General features: G+C 46.7%; 2 protein-coding genes across 2 annotated transcripts in view; both read left to right on the top strand.

Moving 5' to 3' along the window:
• Positions 1-10,573, top strand: part of LOC109871350 (myomesin-2) — a 27,234-nt gene extending 16,661 nt beyond the window's left edge. The window contains exons 19-35 of the mRNA XM_031830618.1: positions 4,566-4,680; positions 4,951-5,110; positions 5,202-5,308; positions 5,409-5,453; positions 5,577-5,713; positions 6,039-6,183; positions 6,516-6,575; positions 6,965-7,032; positions 7,319-7,432; positions 7,657-7,744; positions 7,869-7,907; positions 8,243-8,348; positions 8,614-8,777; positions 8,939-8,975; positions 9,194-9,216; positions 9,299-9,354; positions 9,532-10,573. Of these exons, the coding sequence (XP_031686478.1) occupies positions 4,566-4,680; positions 4,951-5,110; positions 5,202-5,308; positions 5,409-5,453; positions 5,577-5,713; positions 6,039-6,183; positions 6,516-6,575; positions 6,965-7,032; positions 7,319-7,432; positions 7,657-7,744; positions 7,869-7,907; positions 8,243-8,348; positions 8,614-8,777; positions 8,939-8,975; positions 9,194-9,216; positions 9,299-9,354; positions 9,532-9,792 (1,725 nt within the window). The 3' untranslated portion in view covers positions 9,793-10,573. The remainder of the gene's footprint in view (positions 1-4,565; positions 4,681-4,950; positions 5,111-5,201; positions 5,309-5,408; positions 5,454-5,576; positions 5,714-6,038; positions 6,184-6,515; positions 6,576-6,964; positions 7,033-7,318; positions 7,433-7,656; positions 7,745-7,868; positions 7,908-8,242; positions 8,349-8,613; positions 8,778-8,938; positions 8,976-9,193; positions 9,217-9,298; positions 9,355-9,531) is intronic.
• LOC116376218 (protein FAM83B-like) lies at positions 10,266-18,555 on the top strand. Its single transcript, XM_031835705.1, has 5 exons — positions 10,266-10,304; positions 11,128-11,394; positions 15,144-15,308; positions 15,572-15,603; positions 16,299-18,555. Exons 1-5 carry the CDS (start codon positions 10,266-10,268, stop codon positions 18,553-18,555), a joined length of 2,760 nt encoding a protein of 919 aa, XP_031691565.1.

Below are 18,555 nucleotides of genomic sequence, written 5' to 3'. Positions count from 1 at the left end.
TCTTGTAATATGTGTGCGTAAAACTCAAAAATGTAGTTTGAATCATGTATTGATATAGAAAGGTTAATGAAACGTCATGTTGTTGTCAGAGTCGTGTGTATAGGTGGTAGGGAAGTCAGGCTCAGGAGAGTCAAATGGAGTGTAAAATGGAGTCTTTTAATGAATGTCCACGTAACATGCTCCATAACACTAATAAGAAATGAATATAAACAAACATGGGTACGAGGACCCGTCGCGCACCTATACAATAAACACAACACTGACAATAAACAATCTCTGACAAAGACATGAGTGGAAACAGAGGGTTAAATACACAACAGGTAATGAATGTGATTGAAAACAGGTGTGTGGGAAGACAAGACAAAACCAATGGAAAATTAAAAATGGATCAATGATGGCTAGAAGACCGGTGACGAGAAGTCGTGACAGTACCCCCCCCCCCCCCCCCCCCCCCTCCAGCAGTGCGTCGACACCGGCCACGGGGACGACCCGGAGGGCGAGGTGCAGGGCGATCCAGATGGAGATGGTGGAATTATTTTAACATGGAAGGATCTAACACGTCCTCCACCGGAACCCAGCATCTCTCCTCCGGCCCGTACCCCTCCCAGTCCACGAGGTACTGAAGGCCCCTCGCCCGACGTCTCGAATCCAAAATGGATCGAACAGAGTAGGCCAGGACCCCCTCGATGTCTAGAGGAGGCGGAGGAACATCACGCACTTCAGCCTCCTGGAGATGGCCCAGGGCACGAACTTCGCCCACTCCCCCGGCCGGTCCTGGCAATATGACCGCAGAAACCTACCCACATCCTGGTTAGCTCTCTCCACCTGCCCATTACTCTCGGGGTGAAAACCTGAGGTAAGACTAACCGAGATCCCCAGACCTGGAAGGCGTTCCATGAACGTCTTCCAGACCCTTGATGTGAACTGGGGACCCCGATCAGACACAATATCCTCAGGCACCCCATAGGGCCGGAAAACGTGTGTAAACAGGGCCTCTGCAGTTTGTAAGGCCGTAGGGAGACAGGGCAAAGGGAGGAGACGACAGGACTTCGAAAACTGATCCACAACGACCAGGATCGTGGTATAACCCTGTGAAGGTGGAAGATCAGTCAAAAAATCCACCGACAGGTGCGACCACGGCCGTCTAGGAGCCTTGCACTGGGCGCACACCGAGCAGGAGGAAACATAAATCCTCACGTCCTTAGCTAAAGTGGGCCACCAGTACCGCCCATCAGACGGAATGTACAGACGACCAGCTGGACACTCAGGGGGAGAGGGCTCTGCACGTGACGCCCGCTCAATGTCCACGTCCAGCTCCCACACTACTGGGCGCCACCTAACACGAAGCTGGGAGTATGGGAGTGGGATCCATGGACCGCTCCTCTGTGTCATACAGCCGAGACAATGCGTCTGCCTTGACGTTCTGGGAGCCTGGTCTGTAAGAAAGAGTAAACACAAAACGAGTGAAAAACATGGCCCACCTTGCCTGGTGAGGATTCAGTCTCTTCGCCTGTCGGATGTACTCCAGATTGCGGTGGTCAGTCCAGATGAGAAAAGGGTGTTTAGCCCCCTCAAGCCAATGCCTCCATGCCTTCAAGGCTTTTACGACAGCTAACAGTCCCCCACATCATAGTTTCGCTCCGCCGGGCTGAGCTTCTTCGAAAAGAAAGCACAGGGGAGAAGCTTCAGTGGCGCACCCGAACGCAGAGAGAGCACTGCTCCTATCCCAGCTTCAGATGCGTCCACCTCCACTATGACTGGCAAAGAGGGATCCGGATGAGCCAACACAGGCACCGAGGTAAACAGAGTCTTCAGGTGTCCAAAAGCCCTGTTCGCCTCAGCCGACCACTGCAAGCGCACCGGGCCCCCCTTTAGCAGTGAGGTAATGGGAGCAGCAACCTGACCAAAACCCCGGATAAACCTCCGGTAGTAATTGGCAAACCCTAAAAGCCGCTGGACCTCCTTTACCGTGGTTGGATTCGGCAAATTGCGCACTGCTGCAATGCGGCCGCTCTCCATTTCCACTCCTGAAGTGGAAAGCCGATGCCCTAGGAAGGAGATGGATTGTTGGCAAAAAAGCATTTCTCAGCCTTGACATATAGATCATGCTCCAACAGGCGACCAAGCACCCTGCGCACCAGGGACACATGCTCGGCGGGTGTAGCGGAGTATATCAGAATATCATCGATATACACCACTACACCCTGCCCGTGCAGGTCCCTGAAGATCTCATCTACAAATGATTGGAAGACTGGATGAAGCATTCCTCAACCCATACCGCATGACAAGGTACTCATAATGACCTGAGGTGGTGCTAAATGCCGTCTTCCACTCATCACCCTTCCGAATACGCACCAGATTGTACGCACTCCTGAGATCCAATTTTGTGAAGAAACGTGCCCCGTGCATTGACTCAATAACCGTATTTATCAGAGGTAGCGGGTAACTATATTTCACCGTAATTTTATTTAGCCCTCGATAATCAATGCACGGGCGTAAACCGCCATCCCTTTTCACAAAAAAGAAACTCGAAGAGACGGGTGAAATGGATGGCTGAATGTACCCCTGACGCAGGGATTCAGAGACATATGTCTCCATTGCCACCGTCTCCGCTTGCGACAGGGGATACACGTGACTCCTGGGATATGCAGCGTCTACCAGGAGATCTATCGCACATTCCCCCAGTCGATGGGGTGGTAATTGAGTCGCCTTCTTTTTACAGAAGGCGAGAGTCAAATCGGCATATTCGGGGGAAACCCCTAAACACCTACCTGAGCACCCTCGCGACCACCCCGTGAGAGCCCTCTGTGGCCAAGAAACAGTGGGGTTATGACAAGCTGACCAGGGTAGGCCTAGCACCACAGAATATGTAGGAGAATCAATAAGGAAAAGACTAATCTTCTCCTTGTGACCCTCCTGCGTTATCATTCACAAAGGTGCAGTGACCTCCCTGATAAACCCTGACCCTAATGGTCGAATATCTAAGGCATGAATAGAGAAAGGCATATCCACAGAAACAATAGGGATCCCTAAACTATGAGCTACATTTTTATTAATGAAATTCCCAGCAGCGCCTGAATCTACCAGCGCCTTATACTGGGAATGCAGGGAAAAATCCGGAAAAGTGACAGAGACAAACATTAGTGCAACAGAGGGCTCTGGATGAGAATGGTGCCTACTCACCTGGGGTGATGCCAGAGTGTCCTGCCTGCCTTCTCTATTCCCAGAGGAACCAACCCGGCACCGACCAGCAGTGTGCTCTCTGCAACCATAGATGGTGCTCAAGTGGGAAACCCTCCGGTCTCCCTGCGCACCATCCCTCCCAATTCCATAGGTTCGGGAGAGAGGGTGCGGGAGGATGGAACAACCAGACCCGATCTAGACGTCCACGAGTAGCCAGCATGTTGTCCAGCCTGATGGACATGTCCACAAGCTGGTCGAAGGTGAGGGTGGTATCTCTACAGGCCAGCTCCCGACGGACGCCCTCGCGTAGACTACAACGGTAATGGTCAATCAGGGCCCTGTCGCTCCATCCAGCGCCGGCAGCCAAGGTCCTAAACTCCAAAGCAAACTCCTGTGCACTCCTCATCACCTGCCTCAGATGGTAGAGGTACTCACCCGCCGCTTTGCCTTCGGGTGGGTGGTCGAATACTATCCGGAAATGGCGGGTGAACTCCTCAAAATGGTCCAACGGCGCATCCTCCTCTCTACACACAGTGCTGGTCCACTCCAGGGATTCCCGGTGAGGCATGAGACGAGGGCGCAACTCTTCTCACGGTCCGATGGTACTGGGGAGACCTTGGCCAGACACAAGTTCAGTTTAAGGAGGAAACCCTGGCAGCCGGCAGTATCTCCGTTGTATCCCGTGGGTAGGGGAAATGGATCTTGTTCGGTTCAGGAGGGGAAAAAGCGTTCAAGGGAGATCCCGGTTGTGGTGGTGGAGGCGCTGGAGAAACTCCCTGTCTCTCCCAGCGGTCCATATTCTGCTCAAACAGTCAATCTCCTCCGCTTGTTCCCAGACGCATTCCTCCACCTCCATGAGCGTAGTGTCCTCTCCTGCTGACATATTTTTATGGTCAGAGATTCTGTCAGAGTCGTGCGTATAGGTGGCAGGGAAGTCAGGCGCAGGAGAGTCAAACGGAGTGTAAAATGGAGTCTTTTAATGAATGTCCACGTAACATGCTCCATAACACTAATAAGAAATGAATATAAACAAACATGGGTACGAGGACCCGTCGCTCACCTATACAATAAACACAACACTGACAATAAACAATCTCTGACAAAGACATGAGGGGAAACAGAGGGTTAAATACACAACAGGTAATGAATGTGATTGAAAACAGGTGTGTGGGAAGACAAGACAAAACCAATGGAAAATGAAAAATGGATCAATGATGGCTAGAAGACCGGTGACGTCGACCTCCGAGCACCGCCCAAACAAGGAGAGGCAACAACTTCGGCAGAAGTCGTGACAGTTGTGCTCATGTAACTCAAGTTAGGAGTCGGTCTACAATGAGCAATGAAATGTTTAGTGGATCTAATGATTTGTTGACGCTGTATAGGTGAACGGTCTGGAGGCAGGAGCAGAGTATACGTTCAAAGTGAAGGCGGTCAATGCTGAGGGAGTAGGAAAGGCCTCCCAGACATCTGAGCCAGTGGTTGCCAAGGCTCTGCCAGGTAATAACACTTATATGACAGCTATATGACAACTGTATGACATTTACTGTTTGACAACTTCAGTCTGATATAGCCTGTTGGATTTGTGTGAGTGATTTGTGCTTGAAAGGTTTTGGTGTAGGAACACATGACACACACACCTCCATTGGTTTTGAGCAGGGTTTTCATTAGCTTTTGGTTTGAACAGTTTTGCTGATGCATAATATGTAACATTTCCTCTCCACCACTCAGCAATAAAGGTTATTATTTTGTCTGTTTCTATGTGTTAAGGCACCCAGGAGATCCAGTGTGGAGTGGATGAGGACACTGGTGATATTTTCCTGTCATTCGAGGCCTGTGAGATTTCTGAGACCTCCAACTTTGCTTGGTCTAAGAACTACAAAGAAATCAGTGACTGTCCAAGAGTCGCCATAGAAACTAAGGGCAAACAGTAAGTGGGTTTTTTATGTCTTTATTGACCACACAACCACACTAAATATTTTTGTCAACATAATTTGTTTCAACATTTATTTATTTTCCAGCTCTAAGCTGACTTTCGTCAACCCAGACGTAAGTGATTTGGGTGCCTTCTCTGTGCATGTGACTGACACTGAAGGAGTTTCTGCTAGCCACACACTGACAGAGGATGGTAGGTTTGGATACGCCCCTAGACTCAGATTTAAAAAATATAGATATGTTTCTTGTCAAAGTTTATACCGATATTCTTCATTCTTGAATTTATCTTGCAGCCCTGAACACCATGCTGGAACTCAGCTACAACATCAGACATCCAAGTGAGTGTTATGCTTCAATATGCATCTTTATCAGGGGTGAAGTGTCACATATGAATCTTCTCACAATTCCACAACAAATATCCCTTGAGGATTGATCATTTCTTTGTTCGTTTCTTCGTCCAGTTGTCCCACTGAAGCACCAACTGAACTATGAGGTTCTAGAGAAGGGCCACGTGCGTTTCTGGCTGCAGTGCCTCAAGATGTCACCCGCCGTCACCTATAGGTTCATTGTCAATGACAAGGAGGTCACCAGCAGTGATGTAGGTGCCAAACCGACAACCTCAAACATTTATTTTTAATCAAGGAAAAGAAAGCTGTACTGTATGGCACAGTTAACAAAGCAACAGATTTTTTATTTATTTTTTAAATACATGTAAACATGATGCCTTTCTCTGTACTCTGAATTTCACTGATGAATTGAATTGAATAATATTTTATTCATCCCACAAGGGGCAATTATGCAGTGTGAATATAAATAACATGAGACATAATCACATGAAACATATAAACAGTGAAACATAAAGGTAATAGTTATTAAGAAACATGCCTGATGTAATGATGGTATGTGTTTTGTATGTGCCACAGAGCCACAAGATCAGCCATGACGTGAACACCGGGGTGATCCAGATGACTGTGGATCACTTCTCCAAGGCCAGCGAGGCCACCTACACCGTCCAGATCCACGACGGCAGAGCCAAGAACCAGAGCTCTCTGGTCCTGGTGGGAGATGGTGAGAGGGGATGTAATATACAGTACGTCAGACCTGGGTTCAAATACTATTTGAAATTATTTCAAATACTTTATCTGGGCTTGATTCAGTTTCCTGGCGCAATAGAACCAATAGATTAGTCAATAAAAACACAAACTCAGCCCATCTGGCAATCCAGGTATACTAAAGCAAACACTAAAATGATTTGATAGATTTCAAATAGTGTTTGAATCAAAGTCTGATATACATGTGATAATAGTAAGCATTTTCTTCTTTGCTATAAGCCTATGGTGCTAGAGTGTAAGAGGTTGGGTATTAGGTTAAGTACTGACATTGTTGTGTTCTATTCTCAGTGTTCAAGGCTGCCTTGAAGGAGGCTGAGTTCCAGAGGTCAGAGCACATCAGGAAACAAGGTATTCTATTCTAGTACACAGATGATTGATGGCACATATTTGATAAATAGTATGAAAGTTTGTGTAATTTTTCAACAAGAAAGTGAAGACTTTGTTGTCTTGATATCATACATTAGTAATCAGCTGGTCTGTTAGTTTGATTTTCAACATTTCAGATTACGCTGTAGATTAGGTTTGTACTGGTCCCATGTGGTTCAGTTGGTAGAGCATGGTGCTTGCAATGCCAGGGTTGTTGGTTTGATTCCCATGGGGGACCAGTATGAAAAATGTATGTACTCAATACTGTAAGTCCCCCTGGAAAAGAGCATCTGCTAAATTATGTAAATGTAAAAATGTACAGTATATTGTGATAATAGTTGAAAAAATGTAATATTTCTTATCATGTTTAGGTCCCCACTTTGCTGAGTACCTTTCCTACCATGTGGATGACGATTGTACTGTTCTGCTCGTCTGCAAGGTAACAAACACGTTTTCTAGGACTTGTTATTGTGGTTACAGATATCTATTTACTTCAGGTTGAAACTGTGTACAAATTTGTAATCATTGGGGCTTTGCTGTTTACCCATTAAATTGTTGGGAGCATATATAGATTGTGGGACTTCATTTTTCTACAGTTTACTCTCTGTTAGTCAGCACCTCTACAGACATGTTTTGGGTGTGCTTCAGCTCATGCTTTTTACTAGGTTTTGCAGTGATTTAAAAGTGGCAGGACAGATTGTATTCTGTTTGTGTTCGTGTCTCAGGTTGCCAATGTGAAGAAAGAGACTGTGTTCCACTGGTTCAAGGATGAGGAGGAGATTGTTCTGGAGACCCCTCCTAACGTGATGTCTGGATCTGTTGCTCTCCCCATCTCCTTGGTAACTACTGCTGTGAACCTTGAAAGCAATGACTGCACAGGGAATACAACTGCTCAAGGGAACTCTTTTTTTTTGCAGACATTTTCTTATATAAATATTGACCCTATTTTTCAATTTCCCACAGTATCGTTTTTTGTTCCAAGATCACAATACTATCTAAAATATTGCAAGATTTTTTCTGAATTGATCATATAATCTCAGTAAATAGTACCTTTTTTCTTCAGTTCTCCAGAAAAGACCAGGGCCATTACAAAGCTAAACTCAGTGATGACAGAGGGAAAGACACTTCTGTCTTTGACATTTCTGGCCAAGGTAAACTCCTGCTCCAGGATCTCCATGATCTATAATCTGATTATTTATACAATATAATTTCCTTTATCAGGACATATTGAAAATGAATGCCTCTTTCTACAAATACTCTGTTTTTGATTTGCAGTGTTTGACGATATTATCAACGCCATTGCCCACATTGCTGGTATGTACTTTGTATCAAAACACCTGCTAGGAAAAATATTGATGTTCTCCTTTGCATTGTTGTGGTTGTGAAGGTACTTAGTATTGTTGTGAAGGCACTTAGTGTTGGTGTGCTTGTGAAGGCACTTAGTGTTGGTGTGCTTGTGAAGGCACTTAGTGTTGGTGTGCTTGTGAAGGTACTTAGTGTTGGTGTGCTTGTGAAGGTACTTAGTGTTGGTGTGCTTGTGAAGGCACTTAGTGTTGGTGTGCTTGTGAAGACACTTAGTGTTGGTGTGCTTGTGAAGATTCTTAGTGTTGGTGTGGTTGTGACGTCTCTGCCTCTCCTTTTCCTCTCAGGGTCCTCTGCCTCTGAGCTGGTGCTTCAGTGTACCCCAGAAGGCATCAGGCTCCAGTGCTACATGAAGTACTACACAGAGGAGATCAGGACTGCCTGGTTGCATAAGTACGCACATCTCATCATCTACATCACACTCAGCAAGGCCGGTTACACAGTATGCAGCCATTTTGGAGATGAGATTTGAAGGCATACTTTAACATATGTCAATCAATGGATGTTTCTAGATACTAGTTTTATTTATTTCAGTTTAGACTGTAGGGTAGATTTGTATGTTGGTCTTACCTCAACTTAAAGTATCCATCCTTTAAATATAACTGTGGAAAACGCAGGAGTTTCATTTAGACGAATAAACCTGACCATATCCTTTTAGGGATAGCAAGATCTCGTCGTCTGAGAAGATGAGGATCGCCGGCACAGCTGAGATGGCCTGGATGCAGATCAGGGAGCCTTCAGAGAAGGAGAAGGGACACTACTCCATCCAGATTATGGATGCCACCAAGTCCCACACTCGCACATTCGACCTCTCCGGACAAGGTTAGCGTTGTGAGAGAAAAAAATCCCAGCAGGCAAAACAATGTCACAATGTTGAAATTATGTAATTACAACCAGAAGCTTTGACCACTAGGATTGTTTAAAATTGCACTTAGCTTGTCTTTGTAGATTATGTCTTATCATGTCAATTTGTCTTTTTGTAGCATATACCGATGCCTATGAGGAGTACCTGAGACTCAAGTAAGATACTTATTGCTGTGCTTTTCTTCTTATGGTTTCTAGTTCAAAGTTGTTGTCATTTTTTTGCAAAATGCAACACATTTAACAATCAAAGTATTAAAAGTTCCACAGGGTTTATAAACCAAGAATTTGTCCTCATCGTATACACACAGCCAAATGTTTCGGTAATACACCAAGTCCTTGATTTATAACAATGTCATTATTTTGTTATCTTTCAGGGCTGCAGCCTTCGCTGAGAAGAGTGAGTAGACTATATTTACACAATACATATTATCCTAGTGATTACGTGACAACAAGTACTAATTGACTGTTCTAATCCTCAGACCGTGGTAGAGTGGTTGGTGGTCTGCCAGATGTGGTCACCATTATGGAGCAGAAGGTGGGATATACTATGCACTCTGAACAAACTTTATATCATGACGACATATACTTGTATAAGATTGTGACTGTATTGAAAATTCATGGTCTCTCGTTGAGAATTGTGTGCATATTCAAGAGATCGTTCTCTCTGTCTCTCTGACGTCTGACCTCTCCACTTCCCTCTGTCCACCTTCAGACCCTGAGCCTGACCTGCACAGTCTGGGGTGACCCCAGTCCAGAGGTCACCTGGTTCAAGAATGAAAATGAGGTAGTCTCCACTGAGCACGCCAAGATAACGCTTGAGGCCAATAAGTTCGCCAGCCTCACCATCACCGCCGTCACGTCCGAGGATTCCGGCAAGTACAGCATCAACGTACGGAACAAATATGGCGGGGAGTTCGTGGAGATCACCGTGAGCGTCTACAAGCAAGGCGAGAGCCCCCCGAGGCCAAAATAGGAGGGAGAGGAGCAACACCTGCACCCCTGGCCTCCAAGACCCCTGCCCAAACCCCTACCCCTGCCCAAACCCACATCCCCCAGACCCCCACCCCGTCCCTTAAGTCCCCCACTCCATCCCCAAAGTCCCCCACCCCAACCGCCAAATCCCCAACCCCCACCCCTAAGTCCCCAACCCCCACTAGGCGTGTTAAGTCGCCCAGCCCTGCCAGATCTCTCAAGTCACCAACCCCCCCTAGAAAGTAACCAGGGATGTTGATGCCTGAGAAGGCTTGAGGCGTTTCCTGCTACTGTTTTATAGCATGAGTTGAGTGAAACCAGAAGCTGTTACATGGTGTCCATTTTAGATGTCATATAGCTTGGTCACAGCTTTAACGGGCAAGAAATGTTGAAAAAATGAACAGAGTAGATGTTAATCATAAGTGTTAATCATAAAAAAGCTGCACCTTCCACTATACTGTACTATATAATGGAATGTCTGAAGACCTGGGATCAGCCTGTCTAAAGTGCCAGGTGGGCGGAATTTTCCATTTCAACAGGCAAGCTCAATCAAGCACAGCTAAAGTATTTGAAGTGATTTCAAATAGTATTTGAGCCCAGGTCTGAATGTCTGTGTCCATTTCTCTGTGGATGGTGAATAGATGTCAGAGAGTGCAGACGGAAGACACACAGCCAGTGCCGTCCGCACTGCAGTCACTATGCCAGAGAAGTTATGTTTGTCTGCACCGTGTTGCATTTCCCCCTTTGTTTTGTGTTAGAAATAAACCTCATTTATCACCTCTGTTGTCTTCTCCTGTCATTCTTTCTTTTTATTTCCCACACTTGTCTCCTCATCTCCTAATTGTCTTTCTTTTAAGGAGGGACCTTTTTAGTCATTTACCAATAACTTTAGACGATACGGACTTCTGTATGGTACAATATCCTTTTGGTATTCTCCTCAAAGATGTATTAAGGACATGTTAAATATTATACATTAATACAAATGTACACTCCACAAAAGAGGTCATATTTTGGGTAACAACTCTACTACCTATAAAGAATACTACTGTGTTTCCTTTCACCCAAACAAGATACTACTAGCCTGACTTCTTCCAAACCTCTGAAGGGAGAGGGATGGACTGTCATGTGATGTGTTTTTTGTTAAAGCTGTGAATGGGGTGAAGATTGCAGCAGGTTTGATCTATTAGCATAAAAAAACTAAAATCCACAGCCATCGACTGCACACTTTTTAACTTCAGTCATACGACAGCGGTGCCGGTCAGGGTTGACTTGCTGGCTGTGATTCTCAATGTTCAACTTACTGGACAATTTAACACATTCAATGGGATTTTAAAAGGTGAAAGAGCTGGCTATCATTGTTGACCATGAAGTAAGTCTAGAGGATTATGAAGCAAGGAAACGTGAAAGTGAAGAAGATGTCAGAGCTCCCTCGACTTACTTCCCCACCGAGTCAGATGAGGAGGTTCCTGACCTTGACCTCGGCTGGCCAGAGGTCACCAATGAGAATGTGGAGACAAACATCAGCCTGCTTTTCCACCCTCCCAGACACAACACACCGACCATCAAAGAGACGATACGTAAACAAATCCAAGACGCAAGACAGGTAAGGAGGCACAATAATATAATTTCCCATCAATCATTTGCAGTGTCTGGTATTTACTGTTATGGTTTGTACAAATTCACATTCCCAATTTGAATTGCATTTCTCACAGAGTAGCATTTCCCACAGATGCACATGTTGAGTAAAAATGTATGTTCAGTTAAATGTCTGTGGCATATCAACCACCTAAGCCTGTCTCAACTCGAGCCAGTTTCAACGTAGGCCTACTGAAATGTTAGCATCACACGCCATGACTGCTTGCCAAGCTTATTGTTTCCACTTATCATTCTTACAATTGGATATGTAATTCCAGAAGGTTATAAAAGGGTGTGTGCGGATAACAAAAGTAATTGCTACTTCTCAAAACGCACATACTGTGCTGTACAGACAGTGCGCTTTTGAATACCACAATTACTCAATGTTGAGGAAGCTACTCTGAAAATATAGTTTACCAAGCTACCAATTACTTCACACTGGAAGAAGTTAAGCTACACTGAAGCAATCCTTAAGAAAAAATATAGTTTACTTACCTAAAGTTACTTTGAAAAAGTAGTTCACTACTACCTTCACTACGATCACATATACATCTGAAATTTTGTTGACCCCAAATTGCAAGAACAGATTACTCTGGAGTCAGATGTGTAATTAAGCCTGTTAAACACAAAAAGTGAGAATAAGGCACATGAAATTAGGCAGTGCTGCTGCAGAAAAAGAAATTAAATTCTTGCCTACTTCACCCATGTTTTATTTTAGAAAAACGTAGTGTGTAATTCCAGTAGGTAGCTACACCACTCCATTGCAAAACTTTAACGGCTTTCTTCTATCTCCTCCTCGGACGAGGAGGTGTAGCAAGGATAGGACCAAAATGCAGCGTGGCTATTGCAATCCATGTTTATTAAATAACGAAACACGAACTTTCAAAAACAATAATAAACGTAATGTGAAAACCGAAACAGCCCTATCTGGTGCAAACACAAAGACAGGAACAATCACCCACGAAAACACTCACAGAATATGGCTGCCTAAATATGGTTCCCAATCAGAGACAACGATAATCACCTGACTCTGATTGAGAACCGCCTCAGGCAGCCCTAGACTACTTAGACACCCCACAAAACCCCTAAGACAAAAACACACCACAATAACCCATGTCACACCCTGGCCTGACCAAATAATTAAAGAAAACACAAAATACTAAGACCAAGGCGTGACAGAACCCCCCCCCCTAAGGTGCGGACTCCCGGACGCACCTCAAAACCATAGGGAGGGTCCGGGTGGGCGTCTGTCCATGGTGGCGGCTCCGGCTCGGGACGTGGACCCAACTCCATAAATGTCATAGTTCCTCCCCCTCGCGTCCTGGAATAATCCACCCTCGCCGCCGACCATGGCCTAATAGTCCTCACCCAGAACCCCACTGGACTGAGGGGCAGCTCGTGACTGAGGGGCAGCTCGTGACTGAGGGGCAGCTCGGGACTGAGGGGCAGCTCGGGACTGAGGCAGCTCGGGACTGAGGGGTAGCTCGGGACTGAGGGGTAGCTCGGGACTGAGGGGTAGCTCGGGACTGAGGGGCAGCTCAGCACTGAGGGGAAGCCCAGCACTGAGGGGAAGCTCAGCACTGAGAGGAAGCTCAGCACTGAGAGAAAGCTCAGGCAGGTAGTTGGCTTTGGCAGATCCTGGCTGGCTGGCGGATCTGGAAGAGTCTGGTTGACTGGCAGATCTGGAAGAGTCTGGTTGACTGGCAGATCTGGAAGAGTCTGGTTGACTGGCAGATCTGGAAGAGTCTGGCTGACTGGCAGATCCTGGCAGACTGGCAGCTCTGGCTGCTCCATGTAGACTGGCAGCTCTGGCTGCTCCATGCAGACTGACAGCTCTGGCTGCTCCATGCAGACTGACAGCTCTGGCTGCTCCATGCAGACTGACATCTCTGGCTGCTCCATGCAGACTGACATCTCTGGCTGCTCCATGCAGACTGACAGCTCTGGCTGCTCCATGCAGACTGACAGCTCTGGCTGCTCCATGCAGACTGACAGCTCTGGCTGCTCCATGCAGACTGGCAGCTCTGGCTGCTCCATGCAGACTGGCAGCTCAGGCTGCTCCATGCAGGCTGGCAGCTCAGGCTGCTCCATGCAGGCTGGTAGCTCAGGCTGCTCCATGCAGGCTGGCAGCTCAGGCTGCTCCATGCAGGCTGGCAGCTCAGACTGCTCCATGCAGGCTGGCAGCTCTGGCTGCGCTGAACAGGCAGGATACTCCAGCAGCGCTGTAGAGGAGGAAGGCTCTGGCAGCGCTGAACATGCGGGAGACTCCGGCAGCGCAGGAGAGGAGGAAGGCTCTGGCTGCGCTAAACAGGCGGGAGACTCCAGCAGCGCAGGAGAGGAGAAAGACTCCGACAGCGCTGGAGAGGCGAGGCGCACTGTAGGCCTGATGCGTGGTGCTGGTACTGGTGGTACTGAACCGAGAACACGCACAGCAAGCCTGGTGCGGGGAGCTGCTACCGGAGGGCTGGGGTGTGAAGGTGGCACAGGATGGGCTAGACCGTGAAGGCATACTGGAGATCTTGAGAGCAGTGCTGGCACAGGACGTGCAAGGCTAGGGATGTGCACAGGAGGCCTGGTGCGTGAGGCTGGCACCAACTTCACCAGCCGACTAACACGCACCTCAGGACGAGTATGGAGCGCTGACCCAGGTGCCATCAAATCCCCGACACGCTCCATCGGACGAATATCGTACCTAAAGCACCAAACTAGCAACTCCCTCATTACTCTCTCCTCCACTTTCCCCATTAACTCCTTCACAGTCTCTGCTTCGCTCACCTCTAACACCGACTCTGGTTCTGGTCTCCTCCTTGGCTCCTCACGATAAACAGGGAGAGTTGGCTCAGGTCTGACTCCTGACTCTGACACACTCTCCCTGAGCCCCCCCCCCAATACATTTTTGGGGCTGACTCTCGGGTTTCCTTCTGCGCCGTCGTGCTTGTCTCTCCAACTCCATTCTCCTATAACCTGCTTCGCACTGCTCCAGCGAATCCCAGGCGGGCTCCGGCACTCTCTCTGGGTCGACCGCCCACCTGTCTATTTCCTCCCAAGTAGTGTAGTCCCGATATTGTTGCTCCTGCTGCCGCTGTTGCTTCTCTTCATACCAGCGCCTCTCAGCTCTCACCGCCTCCAGTTCTTCTTTGGGGCGGCGATATTCTCCAGGCTGATCCCAGGGTCCTTGTCCGAACAATTCATCCTCCCATGTCCGTTCCTCCTTTCGCTGCTTCTGCTGTCGCTTTTGCCTGTTACCACGCCACTCGGTCCGGGTGTGGTGGGTGATTCTGTAACGGCTTTCTTCTATCTCCTCCTCGGACGAGGAGGTGTAGCAAGGATCGGACCAAAATGCAGCGTGGCTATTGCAATCCATGTTTATTAAAAGACAAAAACACACCACAATAACCCATGTCACACCCTGGCCTGACCAAATAATTAAAGAAAACACAAAATACTAAGACCAAGGCGTGACAAAAACAAGTAATTAACTACTGAAAATATTTGAATTTAGTTCAACTACCACCAAGCTACTAAAAAAATGTAATTAAATTACTAGTTGAACTACATGTAGTTCACTACTACCCAACACAGCAATTACTACACAGAAAAAGACATGAGGCACCTTTTCAGATTTGGTGACCAAGTTCTGAGACTTCTACTTTCAATAAACCTCTGCTGTTCATAAAACTGATCATTAAGCGTGTTCTTAATCCCTTTCCATTATAGGTTATTGCTATAGCGATGGATGTCTTCACTGACGTTGATATTTTGACAGAGATTGTCAATGCGACTACTAGGGGAGTGATGGTCTACATACTTCTTGATGACTTCCAATTCAAAAGCTTTCTGAATATGGCTAAGAGCGCAGGTGTCAAAATCCAACATCTAAAGGTAGGGAATTCAATTTGAAATACTTTGCAAAATGCCTAGTGGTTAGAGAGTTCGGCCAGTAACTGAATGGTTGCTAGATCGAATCCCCGAGCTGACAAGGTAAAAATCCGTCGCTCTGCCCCTGAACAAGGTAGTTAACCCACTGTTCCTAGGCCGTCTTTCTAAACGAGAATTTGAAATACCACAATTTTCTACACATAATGTGTGTATAAAAAAATAGGAAGACCTTCCTAATATTGAGTTGCACACCCTTTTGCCCTCAGAACAGCCTTAGTCAGGGCATGGCCTCTACAAGGTGTCGAAAGCGTACCACAGGGATGCTGGCCCATGGTGACTCCAATGCTTCCCACAGTTAAAGTCAAGTTGGCTGGATGTCCTTTGGGTGGTGGACCATTCTTGATACGCATGGGAAGCGGTTGCGCTTAAAACAATCCAGCAGCGTTGCAGTTCTTGACACGCTTAAACCGGTGCGCCTGGCAACTACTACCATACCCTTTTCAAAGACACTTAAATCATTTGTCTGGCCTGTTCATCCTCTGAATGGCACACATACACAATCAATGTCTCAATTGTCCCAAAGCTTAAAAATCCTTCTTTAACCTGTCTCCTCCCCTTCATCTACACTGATTGAAGTGGATTTAACAAGCGGCATCAATAAGAGATCATAGCTTTAACTTGGATTCACCTTGTCAGTCTATGTCATGGAAAGGGCAGGTGTTCCTAATGTTTTGTACACTCAGTGTATATTCACAAATGAACTGTAAGAGCTTAAAGTCCTTATTAAATTGTATTTATTTTATTTATTTAACCTTTATTTTATGTTTCCAAACTCTTCCTTATATTTGTTAAATACAGTATATTAAATAGAATATTATACATTATATAGCATACAAAAATGTTCTACAGTATTCATGGAGTTTTATATATAAGTAACCGGATGACTGCATTTATTTATTATAACATCTTTCTTTTGGTCTCCCTTTTCTCCAGCTTCATGTGGTCCTTTGAGAAGATCAACCTCAGCATGGTCCTGGTGGTCACAGGGCTGCTGGTGGGCTCCTACGACGAGGAGTTCAGACGTCTGTTTGCCCGATCCATTCTGCCCGTCACTCTCTCTCAGGAGAGAGACTTCCGGAAAGAGCCGGCAACAGCCACGTACAACCCTGATTCCGGTCTTCTCTTTGAGAGCAGACTCTCTCTTGACCAGATTCACATGAGATCCAGTGGGAGACAGCTTAACTTGATGAGTTCTACTGGTCAACAGAAGGACGATCGATACAACAATGGACAGATGGTCACAAGAAGACTGAGCTTTCAGGACAGACTGAATCTATCTCACTGCACCGATATGGGGAAACTTGTGAGGGGACACAGCTACGCCGGAGAGCTGCCGCAGAGAGGGAATTCCACAACTCCCTTGATGAATGTAAGAGATGACGCTGGCGGCGCTCACGGTGCCCCTGAGAGAGGCAGACGCATCGAGGACACACTGTTACCAGGCAGGATTAATCATTACATGCAGAAGAAGAAGTATGGCATTGACCAACAGCCTCTACTCCCTTTCAGCAGTGAGAACTCTCTTAGCAGGTGGAAGATCGACTCGTACCTCAATAACAGTGATGCGACCCTAGGGGAGCCAGTTGAGAATCTGCATCAGCCTGACAGTACGCAGAACCCAACCACATCATCCCGTATGAGAACATCAGTCCTCTTCAACAGCCGTCTGGCAGAGCAGTCTGAAACTCCTAACTATATGTCTGAGCACTCTGTGACATCTCAACCAGGCAGTCTATGGCTACAATCTCCACAGGGCAGTCAAGGAGTAACATATCCACAGGGCAGTCTAGGTGGCCTAAGCAACTTCCAACCCCAACTGACCACTGCTAGATTGCGGGAGAGTCAGACGAGATTGGAAGAGATCAGACGGAAAAGGCTCAGTTTACATGAGTATGAGGAACCTGTCAGCAACTTAAGGCCAGGGCAGAGCCAGGATTCTCTCAGGCTGTCTATTTTCTCTACTCTCGAAAGAGCTAAAGGAAGGTCGTCAGAGAGAGGCCTGGATAAAAGGCACAGTGCGGCAGAGCTTGCAGGCAGCTCCGAACACAGTTCTAATCAGGGACCATCCAGCCACAGAGAGGAACTCACCCCAGGAGGTCAACAGGAAGAGGGAAACAGAGTTGAAGAACAAAAATATAAACTAATCAACTTCAGTGATGCACAAAGGTCTGTCTCACAATACGATATCACGACCAAGACAGAGAGGAATCCTCTTGATGACTGGCAAGAGCCTCTCTCCAGGACGATGTCGGCAGCCCAACTGGGAATACAACTAAAGGAACCTTTGCTCAAGCCCTCCAACTTCAGACCAACTGGACTTAATGTGGAGAGCTCTAAAGGGCTAACATGTTTGAATGGAATACCAGAGGAGAAGGAGGGCCCCACCAGGAAGAGTCATGGATCCACTGACCAGCTGGCCAACAGCTCCAACTTGGTGCTCTCCGCAGACAAAGAGAAAACACGCCAAAGTGTGAATCCATTGAAACTCAGAACTTCTGTGACATCAATAAAGAATATAGAGCATGCCGATGTTTCAGTGGAGAAAATGGTGGAGAAAACGCCACACAAGGTAGAAGGAGCAGAACTCCAAAGACAGAATTCATTCAGATCCACACTTCAAAGGATAGGTTCAGTGAGATCAAAGCATTTAGTGCAGGCTGACATTTCAGCAGAGCAGAGAACCATCTCAGATCCTCCTGGAAAACCGTCAGCTGTGGGACTTACTACATCACCCAAGGGTCATTCTCCAAGCCCTTCCAGGTCATCACACAATGCAGCTGGCACTGAAACCGAAAAGGAACAACAGCGTAATTCTCCCAGCCCAGCAGGTAAATCATCATCTCCTGGGTTAACTACTAGCTGGGTTAGAAAGAGCTTTAGAAAGAAATGTGAACCAGACAAGAACTCTGGAGAGCAAACAAACACCGTGGAGAGTCAAGCATCAATTCATTCAGACACCAGGCGGAAACGAGCATATAGCCGGTTTGAGAGTTTTGTTTCATTTGACAACAAGCCTTCAGATAAACCGACAACTACTGCAAACAGATATGACTCAGACAAACACAGGAGTTTGTTTGTGAGACATCCCTCTATTAGTTCCATACACAGCTATCAGACTGAAACTACGCCCAATGAAAATAAGCTTGGCCGATTCATACAACGGGTGGGGAATCTCATCAGCAAGAAGTGA

This window comes from Oncorhynchus kisutch, linkage group LG1, assembly GCF_002021735.2.
Source record: "Oncorhynchus kisutch isolate 150728-3 linkage group LG1, Okis_V2, whole genome shotgun sequence".
Taxonomy (NCBI): Eukaryota; Metazoa; Chordata; class Actinopteri; order Salmoniformes; family Salmonidae; genus Oncorhynchus; species Oncorhynchus kisutch.
The sequence above is the reverse complement of the archived record's forward strand: the minus strand, read 5'-3'. Positions and strand labels throughout refer to the sequence as shown.